We start from the raw sequence: 10,457 nt of genomic DNA, 5'->3' as shown, positions 1-10,457 counted from the left end.
GAAGCCATCACTGATAAGACCAGACCTGGGTGATGTTTGAGTCCCTGTGATCACAGGTCCTGGTGGGACATGGTTCTACTGAAGGGACGAGGACAAAGGGGCAGAGAGGTGACCCCGCCGAGAAGTGACCACGTCAGAGCCCATGATGCACTGAGCCCCGACTGGGCTCAGGCTGAGTCCACGCTCGGTCCTCACTGCCTCTTCTGTCTCCACCCACAACAGACTCAGCACAGCAAACACACGGATTCTGGAAGGTTCTCAGGTCTTCCATTTATTTCCTCTCCAACTTTAGGATTTTCTCCTTCAAGTAACCCCTCAACCATTCATAGCAAGAATTGAAAAAACAAATTCATATCCAGGAAGAAGTTGCTGCTCAGAATAACATGAAGTAAAGGCAGGGATGGAAACAGCCTCTGCTGGAACAGGACAGAGGGTCAGGGAAGAGACTCGGTCAGTGTGGGGAGGGGGCGTGGAGGGCAGGGGGCGGGCAGTCTCCCACCTCCTCACATGATGTGAGAGGAACGCAGACACACTCAGATGCCCTTTGCAGAAAGAGAGCTCAGAGCTTCCTGTGTCACAAAGTGGGGACAGGAACAAATCTCGCATCGTCAGTCCCCAAAAGGCGGCTGTCTCACGCTGTGGAAAAAAAATAATCATAACAAATTCAGGTTAGTGGCTGTAAGTGGTGACATTCTCAACAGTCCACCGCAGCTCAAACTGTCCCTAAAAATCCCCAGTACCCAGTCCTGTCCCCTCTGCCTCCCCTCTCCCTTCAGGCCTCCAGGTCTCACCTTTAGAAGCCGAGACGGACATATCGGAGCCCTGGGCACTGTCACTGCCTGGGGAAGAACAGAACAGGATGTGGTCAGAGCCCACAGCACATGTGGCTAAAGGAGGAATCATGGGGGTGGGTGAGCTCCCCCAAGCGCTTCCATCTACACTATTCCAAGGGTCTCAGGGATCACCCCCTTCCATACTCACCTGCAGCCTGAGTGTAGCTCCCTCCTTTTCCACCTGCAGGAAGAAAACATCACGTGAGAAGCCAGGAAGGAGGCAGGACCATGAGGTCCTAAAGGAATCAGAGTCCTCGACCCCAGAGAAGTTTCCAGAACTATGACTACTGACCCACGGCAGGATCAGGAAAGCTGAGGAAAGTACATGTGTGGGGACTGGACCCACCACCCTCCTGGAGGTCTGTCCTCCGCAGGGACCTTCTGCTCTGCCCTGTGACTATGGAGAATCAGGTCCCCGTCACCAGAATCATCAAGGTGATAATCCTGTTCCTCATGTTCACACGAGCACTAACAGTGTTAGAAATAGGGTCCCAGACAAGGAAATCACACGTGTGTGGATGGTTGTCCCCACAAACGAGGCAGGACACACGTCCACATAGGGATAAAAACCCCAGTGGGACAGGACACCTCAGTCCCCGTCCATTCCCTACCTGAGCGCTTCCTCCTCCACAGCACAGCTCCAGTGACCGCAGCTCCCAGGACGACCAGCCCAGCAATGACGCCCACGACCACGCCAGGGGGGATGGCGGCCTGAGGAGGCGGCTCTGGAAGGGAAGGGCAGGTGAGGGCCCTGACCCCCGGCCTCAGCCCCGACCTGACGTCCTCCTGACGCCCCTGCTTTCCCTGAGAAGAGGCCCTGTGCCCACGGCCCCCTCCGTACCCCATCTCAGGGTCAGGGGCTCTGGAAGGGAAGGGCAGGTGAGGGCCCTGACCCCCGGCCTCAGCCCCGACCTGACGTCCTCCTGACGCCCCTGCTTTCCCTGAGAAGAGGCCCTGTGCCCACGGCCCCCTCCGTACCCCATCTCAGGGTCAGGGGCTCTGGAAGGGAAGGGCAGGTGAGGGCCCTGACCCCCGGCCTCAGCCCCGACCTGACGTCCTCCTGACGCCCCTGCTTTCCCTGAGAAGAGGCCCTGTGCCCACGGCCCCTCCGTACCCCATCTCAGGGTCAGGGGCTCTGGAAGGGAAGGGCAGGTGAGGGCCCTGACCCCAGGCCTCAGCCCTGACCTGACGTCCTCCTGACGCCCCTGCTTTCCCTGAGAAGAGGCCCTGTGCCCACGGCCCCTCCGTACCCCATCTCAGGGTCAGGGGCTCGGGCAGCCCCTCGTGCTGCACATGGCACGTGTATCTCTGCTCCTCTCCAGAAGGCACCCCCACGGCTGCCCACTTCTGGAAGGTCCCGTCCCCCGCGGGCCTGGTCTCCAGGAGCTCCGTGTCCTGGGTCACGTCCTCCCCATCGCGCTGCCAGGTCACGGTGATCTCCGCAGGGTAGAAGCCCAGCGCCCAGCACCTCAGGGTGACTTCACGGTCAGAGGTGCGGTGGTGGGTCACGTGTGCCTTTGGGGGGTCTGAGGAGAAGGGTCAGAATAGTCAGGACGTTTGCATCCTCAGGGGACACTCCCGAGTGGTCACGTGACCGTCCTGAGAGCGGTCAGGACACCTGGGGTGGGGGAAGGGAGCACAAGACCAGACACCACACTGGACACAGGCATCGGGATAATCTCTGGTCTTTAGAAAGTTCTAGAATCAGGTGAGACAGCCCGTCAGAGGCAGGTCTCCGGTGGAGAGAAAAGGGTTCCCGGTCCTGAGCTGGGTGGAGGCCACGTGACCCAGAAAATCGGGGTCAGAGCTCAGTCACACTGTGTGCGGGCAGCGAACACGGCCTGAGAGAGAAGGTCCCCGGGTTCCCAGGGCAGCGGCCAGGGTCCCAGGGACCCGCTGGTCGTTATTTCTGGGATGGTCCCCCCTCCATCCTGCGAGACCGCGCCCCTAAGTGTCCCTAAGAGAAGGGCCCCGGGTTCCCAGGGCAGCGGCCAGGGTCCCAGGGAACCGCTGGTCGTTATTTCTGGGATGGTCCCCCCTCCATCCTGCGAGACCGCGCCCCTAAGTGTCCCTGAGAGAAGGGCCCCGGGTTCCCAGGGCAGCGGCCAGGGTCCCAGGGAACCGCTGGTCGTTATTTCTGGGATGGTCCCCCCTCCATCCTGCGAGACCGCGCCCCTAAGTGTCCCTGAGAGAAGGGCCCCGGGTTCCCAGGGCAGCGGCCAGGGTCCCAGGGAACCACTGGTCGTTATTTCTGGGATGGTCCCCCCTCCATCCTGCGAGACCGCGCCCTAAGTGTCCCTGAGAGAAGGGCCCCGGGTTCCCAGGGCAGCGGCCGGGGTCCCAGGGACCCGCTGGTCGTTATTTCTGGGATGGTCCCCCCTCCATCCTGCGAGACCGCGCCCCTAAGTGTCCCTGAGAGAAGGGCCCCGGGTTCCCAGCACAGCGGCCAGGGTCCCAGGGACCCGCTGGTCGTTATTTCTGAGATGGTCCCCCCTCCATCCTGCGAGACCGCGCCCCTAAGTGTCCCTGAGAGAAGGTCCCCGGGTTCCCAGGGCAGCGGCCGGGGTCCCAGGGACCCGCTGGTCGTTATTTCTGGGATGGTCCCCCCTCCATCCTGCGAGACCGCGCCCCTAAGTGTCCCTGAGAGAAGGGCCCCGGGTTCCCAGGGCAGCGGCCGGGGTCCCAGGGACCCGCTGGTCGTTATTTCTGGGATGGTCCCCCCTCCATCCTGCGAGACCGCGCCCCTAAGTGTCCCTGAGAGAAGGGCCCCGGGTTCCCAGGGCAGCGGCCGGGGTCCCAGGGAACCGCTGGTCGTTATTTCTGGGATGGTCCCCCCTCCATCCTGCGAGACCGCGGCCCTAAGTGTCCCTGAGAGAAGGTCCCCGGGTTCCCAGGGCAGCTGCCAGGGTCCCAGGGACCCGCTGGTCGTTATTTCTGAGATGGTCCCCCCTCCATCCTGCGAGACCGCGCCCCTAAGTGTCCCTGAGAGAAGGGCCCCGGGTTCCCAGGGCAGCGGCCGGGGTCCCAGGGACCCGCTGGTCGTTATTTCTGGGATGGTCCCCCCTCCATCCTGCGAGACCGCGCCCCTAAGTGTCCCTGAGAGAAGGGCCCCGGGTTCCCAGGGCAGCGGCCGGGGTCCCAGGGAACCGCTGGTCGTTATTTCTGGGATGGTCCCCCCTCCATCCTGCGAGACCGCGCCCCTAAGTGTCCCTGAGAGAAGGGCCCCGGGTTCCCAGGGCAGCGGCCGGGGTCCCAGGGAACCGCTGGTCGTTATTTCTGGGATGGTCCCCCCTCCATCCTGCGAGACCGTGCCCCTAAGTGTCCCTGAGAGAAGGGCCCCGGGTTCCCAGGGCAGCGGCCGGGGTCCCAGGGACCCGCTGGTCGTTATTTCTGGGATGGTCCCCCCTCCATCCTGAGAGACCGCGCCCCTAAGTGTCCCTGAGAGAAGGGCCCCGGGTTCCCAGGGCAGCGGCCGGGGTCCCAGGGAACCGCTGGTCGTTATTTCTGGGATGGTCCCCCCTCCATCCTGCGAGACCGCGCCCCTAAGTGTCCCTGAGAGAAGGGCCCCGGGTTCCCAGGGCAGCGGCCGGGGTCCCAGGGAACCGCTGGTCGTTATTTCTGGGATGGTCCCCCCTCCATCCTGCGAGACCGTGCCCCTAAGTGTCCCTGAGAGAAGGGCCCCGGGTTCCCAGGGCAGCGGCCGGGGTCCCAGGGACCCGCTGGTCGTTATTTCTGGGATGGTCCCCCCTCCATCCTGAGAGACCGCGCCCCTAAGTGTCCCTGAGAGAAGGGCCCCGGGTTCCCAGGGCAGCGGCCGGGGTCCCAGGGACCCGCTGGTCGTTATTTCTGGGATGGTCCCCCCTCCATCCTGCGAGACCGCGCCCCTAAGTGTCCCTGAGAGAAGGTCCCCGGGTTCCCAGGGCAGTGGCCAGGGTCCCAGGGACCCGCTGGTCGTTATTTCTGGGATGGTCCCCCCTCCATCCTGCGAGACCGCGCCCCTAAGTGTCCTTAAGAGAAGGGCCCCGGGTTCCCAGGGCAGCGGCCGGGGTCCCAGGGACCCGCTGGTCGTTATTTCTGGGATGGTCCCCCCTCCATCCTGCGAGACCGCGCCCCTAAGTGTCCCTGAGAGAAGGGCCCCGGGTTCCCAGGGCAGCGGCTGGGGTCCCAGGGACCCGTTGGTCGTTATTTCTGGGATGGTCCCCCCTCCATCCTGCGAGACCGCGCCCCTAAGTGTCCCTGAGAGAAGGTCCCCGGGTTCCCAGGGCAGCGGCCAGGGTCCCAGGGACCCGCTGGTCGTTATTTCTGGGATGGTCCCCCCTCCATCCTGCGAGACCGCGCCCCTAAGTGTCCCTGAGAGAAGGGCCTCGGGTTCCCAGGGCAGCGGCCAGGGTCCCAGGGACCCGCTGGTCGTTATTTCTGGGATGGTCCCCCCTCCATCCTGCGAGACCGCGCCCCTAAGTGTCCCTGAGAGAAGGTCCCCGGGTTCCCAGGGCAGCGGCCAGGGTCCCAGGGACCCGCTGGTCGTTATTTCTGGGATGGTCCCCCCTCCATCCTGAGAGACCGCGCCCCTACGTGTCCCTGAGAGAAGGGCCCCGGGTTCCCAGGGCAGCGGCCAGGGTCCCAGGGACCCGCTGGTCGTTATTTCTGGGATGGTCCCCCCTCCATCCTGCGAGACCGCGCCCCTAAGTGTCCCTGAGAGAAGGTCCCCGGGTTCCCAGGGCAGCGGCCAGGGTCCCAGGGACCCGCTGGTCCTTATTTCTGGGATGGTCCCCCCTCCATCCTGCGAGACCGCGCCCCTAAGTGTCCCTGAGAGAAGGGCCCCGGGTTCCCAGGGCAGCGGCCGGGGTCCCAGGGACCCGCTGGTCGTTATTTCTGGGATGGTCCCCCCTCCATCCTGCGAGACCGCGGCCCTAAGTGTCCCTGAGAGAAGGGCCTCGGGTTCCCAGGGCAGCGGCCAGGGTCCCAGGGACCCGCTGGTCGTTATTTCTGGGATGGTCCCCCCTCCATCCTGCGAGACCGCGCCCCTAAGTGTCCCTGAGAGAAGGTCCCCGGGTTCCCAGGGCAGCGGCCAGGGTCCCAGGGACCCGCTGGTCGTTATTTCTGGGATGGTCCCCCCTCCATCCTGCGAGACCGCGCCCCTAAGTGTCCCTGAGAGAAGGTCCCCGGGTTCCCAGGGCAGCGGCCAGGGTCCCAGGGACCCGCTGGTCGTTATTTCTGGGATGGTCCCCCCTCCATCCTGCGAGACCGCGCCCCTAAGTGTCCCTGAGAGAAGGTCCCCGGGTTCCCAGGGCAGCGGCCAGGGTCCCAGGGACCCGCTGGTCGTTATTTCTGGGATGGTCCCCCCTCCATCCTGCGAGACCGCGCCCCTAAGTGTCCCTGAGAGAAGGTCCCCGGGTTCCCAGGGCAGCGGCCAGGGTCCCAGGGACCCGCTGGTCGTTATTTCTGGGATGGTCCCCCCTCCATCCTGCGAGACCGCGCCCCTAAGTGTCCCTGAGAGAAGGTCCCCGGGTTCCCAGGGCAGCGGCCAGGGTCCCAGGGACCCGCTGGTCGTTATTTCTGGGATGGTCCCCCCTCCATCCTGCGAGACCGCGCCCCTAAGTGTCCCTGAGAGAAGGTCCCCGGGTTCCCAGGGCAGCGGCCAGGGTCCCAGGGACCCGCTGGTCGTTATTTCTGGGATGGTCCCCCCTCCATCCTGCGAGACCGCGCCCCTAAGTGTCCCTGAGAGAAGGTCCCCGGGTTCCCAGGGCAGCGGCCAGGGTCCCAGGGACCCGCTGGTCGTTATTTCTGGGATGGTCCCCCCTCCATCCTGCGAGACCGCGCCCCTAAGTGTCCCTGAGAGAAGGTCCCCGGGTTCCCAGGGCAGCGGCCAGGGTCCCAGGGACCCGCTGGTCGTTATTTCTGGGATGGTCCCCCCTCCATCCTGCGAGACCGCGCCCCTAAGTGTCCCTGAGAGAAGGGCCCCGGGTTCCCAGGGCAGCGGCCGGGGTCCCAGGGAACCGCTGATCCTTATTTCTGGGATGGTCCCCCCTCCATCCTGCGAGACCGCGGCCCTAAGTGTCCCTGAGAGAAGGGCCCCGGGTTCCCAGGGCAGCGGCCAGGGTCCCAGGGACCCGCTGGTCGTTATTTCTGGGATGGTCCCCCCTCCATCCTGCGAGACCGCGCCCCTAAGTGTCCCTGAGAGAAGGCCCCCGGGTCGCTCTCTGGTACCGGATCTGAACACCCGGGCGGCCTCCATCCCCCGGGGTCGGGGAGGGGGCCCGGGTGTGGGTCCCATGTCCTCCCTCCCCGCAGGAGCCCCGCGCCCCGCTCACCTGCGCGCAGCAGCGTCTCCTTCCCCCTCTCCAGGTATTTGCCGAGCCACTCCCTGCACCTGCCCTCAAAGTAAACCCTCCATTCTTCTGCCACAGCGGCCGCCTCCCACTTGCGCCGGGTGATCTGAGCCGCCGTGTCCGCCGCGGTCCAGGAGCGCAGGTCCTCGTTCAGGGCGATGTAGTCGGCGCCGTCGTAGGCGTACTGATAGTACCCGCGGAGGAGGCGCCCGTCCGGCCCCACGTCGCAGCGGTACACAGTCTGGAGGGTGTGAGACCCTGACCCCGCCCCGCCGTCAACTCTGACCTTTAACCCCGACCTTTAACCCCGACCTTTAACCCCGCCGTCAGCTCTGACCCGCTGTCAGTTCCGACCTTTAACCCCGACTTTCAGACTTTCAACCCCACCCAGCCGTCAGCTCCGACCTTTAACCCCGACCTTTAACCCAACCCGCCGTCAACTCCGACCTTTAACCCCGACCTTTAACACCCCCCGTCAGCTGCGACCTTTAACCCCGAACTTTAATCCCGCCCCGCCCCGCGAAGGAGGCTGAACTGTAAATGAACCCGGGTCCAAGTCCCCGCGGGCTCTTCCCGGGTGGACGGGCCGGGCGGGTCCCGCAGCCTCGGGGTGACGCTCGGACCCGGAGACTCGGGGGGACCCCGGCCCATCCGTGGGGGTCGTGACCGGGACCCGGGCCGCGTCGCTCACCGGCCTCGCTCTGGTTGTAGTAGCGGAGCGCGGTCTGCAGGTTTCCTCGGAAAGTCCGTGCGTTGCCCTTCTGGACCCGCGTGTTCCGGTCCCAGTACCCCGGCATCGCCTTCTCCACCCACGGCCCCTCCATCCACGCCGCGCGGGGCTCCATCCTCGGACGCGCCGCGTCGCTGTCGAACCGCACGTACTGCGTGTCGTCTACGTAGCCGACGGCGATGTACCGGGGCTCCCCGCGGCCGGGCCGGGACCAGGAGGTGAAGAAATACGTCATGGAGTGGGGGCCTGGGGGTGGGGAGGGGCTGAGACCCAGGCGCCCCCCCCCACCCCCCCCCTACCCGGCGCGGGTCCCGGGTCCCAGGGCGATGGGCCGGGAGGGGCGGGGGACGGAAACGTGGGTACGGAGGGGGGAGGGGGCGGGAGACCCGAGTGGGGGGGGCCCGGGACGGGGCCAGGAGGGGCGGGGCCAGGAGGGGCGGGGCCAGGAGGGGCGGGGCCAGGAGGGGCGGGGTCAGGAGGGGCGGGGTCAGGAGGAGGGGTCAGGGCGGGGGGGACACGTCCTCCCCGGGTCCCGCGTCCCCACCGGGCGTTCCTCGCGCTTCCCCCCGCGGAGGCCGTTCCCTCCCGACCCCGCACTCACCCGCCCCGGTCCCCGTCAGGCCCAGGGCCCCCGAGAGCAGCAGGAGGAGGGTTCCGGGGCCCATGACGCGCCTGCTCGGGGTCTGGGGACAATCTGCCTGCGGGCGGGTCCGGGGACACTTTATAACCGGAAAGGCGGTGACACTGGCTTCTCTGGAACCGGACACGCAATGGGAGTGAGACCTGGGGCCGCGTCACGAGTTTCCAGGCAGGATGACCGGACACAGGTTGTGAGAAGGAAAAGTGAAACCGCGGGGAGTGGGGACTCCCCGACACTGAGCTTCCCCCCAGACTCCGCCCTCAGGGGACCTGGGACTCCGTCCTGACCCCTCCTCCTGCTCTGAGCGCTGTGTCACACTGTCACCCTGAGTCCTGACCCGGGGGCTGTCTGAGGAGCCAGGGCTCAGCCCCTTTTCCTCCCCGTCTCTTCCCGGAATCCCTCTCCCTGAAATGGACGCCCTGCCTCCCACCCTTTACCTCTCCCCCCCCCCCCACTCTCCTGGAAGAAGACACCCCCAGGGGACCTGATGCCCCAGAGTGAGCTCGCCCTGGGAATAGAGGAAGGCCAGGGCTTTCCTCTTTAACCCTGGAGAAGCTGTGCCTGAAAACACCAGCTGGAGATTCTCATAGAGACCAGTCTCCTTGTTGTTTATTAACCACAGTGGGGAACAGCCTTGGAAACCCCTGATCACCAGGAAGCTAATGTGTAAAACCGTGATCTGTCCCACTTGGTGCAGAAATGTGTGTAAACAGCACTGCAGCCAGACTCTCAAAGTTCCTAAGTCTTACTTTCCCAGACAGTACACCTGTGACTCCGGATGTTTCTACTGTAAAATGATCTTCCTTCCACAGCCCTGAGTTTGTCTGTTGAGTCCCGGCCTCCTCAATACAAAGAAGCAGTGGAAACAGTTTGTTACCGTGTATTTCAAGGAGGAGCCCAGACAACCTCAAAACTTCAAGTCAAACTGCAAGTGTTCAACGCAGTTAAATGCCGTTCACTAGGGCTCCTGTGTTGCCTGTTTTTATGAATTAATTATTCACATCTAAGTGGTGTGCATATTTTATTGGGACACATTATTATTTTTAAACTGATTAGCTTAAGTAGGAGATTAGGCAGCTCCACAGAACATCCCGCTAGGTCCCAGATAATTTACAAAAGATCTATAAAACAGCATATTTCAACCTGAGAGTTCCACTGCTTTAGGATTCTTCACCTCTGCCCTTTCCCTCCCCCTGCTTCTCCAGCCCTTCTCTGTCTCTCTCACCCCTCAGGCCCTCTTCCCCCCTTAGTCCCCACCACCCTCTCACTCCTAATTGTGGCACCAGTGCCACCCCCTCACCTGCCAGCCAAGAACTGTTCTCCCCACAGGGATCTGCGATCCTTCTAACATCCGTGAGGCTGTGTCATTTCTTCACTAAAACTACTCCAGTGGCTCAGAATCACTCTGGGAAGCTTCTAGAATGTAAGGCACATGAGCAGAGGGGCTTTGGGCTGTTTAGGTCAACCTTGTATCCCAAGCATATGAAGCCATTCCTGACAGATAGTGGGCATTAAATTATTTGTTGAATGAATGAATGATTGTATTAAAATTTATATCACATAAAATCACAACTTGAAAAACACAAAAAATGAAAATATTTTATTACAAACTAGTGGGCATATCAGTTCATAAATTCAGTCCAGTGGAAAAAATGCTGTGCTTATTTGTTGCACTCTTGAGCCTGTATATTAGTTTTCTATTGCTGTATAACAAATGACCTCAACTTAGTGGCTCCAAAGAATACCCACTTATTTGCTCACAGTTCCTTAGAAATCCAGGCCAGGTGTGGATGGGATCTCTGCTGAGGGTGTCACAAAGGTGTGAGCTCATCCTGAGCTCAGGATCTTCCTCCCAGCTTACAGAGAGCTGTTAGCAGAATTCAGTTTTTTCCAGTTGTAGGTCTAAGGTCCCTGTTTCCTTGACA

General features: G+C 62.8%; 1 protein-coding gene across 2 annotated transcripts; it reads right to left on the bottom strand.

Annotated features, from left to right (window-relative positions):
• Positions 1-255: 255 nt before the first annotated feature.
• Positions 256-8,851, bottom strand: LOC308493120 (class I histocompatibility antigen, Gogo-B*0101 alpha chain-like). Of its 2 annotated transcripts, none has more exons than XM_081038886.1 (8): positions 8,494-8,851; positions 7,854-8,138; positions 7,145-7,420; positions 2,084-2,359; positions 1,445-1,558; positions 982-1,014; positions 792-839; positions 256-636 (listed from the first exon to the last, which is right to left on the bottom strand). In XM_081038886.1, exons 1-8 carry the CDS (start codon positions 8,555-8,557, stop codon positions 632-634), a joined length of 1,101 nt encoding a protein of 366 aa, XP_080895012.1. In that variant the 5' UTR covers positions 8,558-8,851; the 3' UTR covers positions 256-631. The 2 variants fall into 2 exon arrangements, with proteins under 2 accessions (XP_080895012.1, XP_080895013.1); XM_081038887.1 differs by having other exon boundaries at positions 7,854-8,054; positions 8,494-8,605.
• Positions 8,852-10,457: the final 1,606 nt, after the last annotated feature.

The sequence above is a fragment of the Rhinolophus hipposideros genome, assembly GCF_964194185.1.
Source record: "Rhinolophus hipposideros genome assembly, chromosome: 3".
In the NCBI taxonomy this organism is placed as follows: Eukaryota; Metazoa; Chordata; class Mammalia; order Chiroptera; family Rhinolophidae; genus Rhinolophus; species Rhinolophus hipposideros.
The sequence above is the reverse complement of the archived record's forward strand: the minus strand, read 5'-3'. Positions and strand labels throughout refer to the sequence as shown.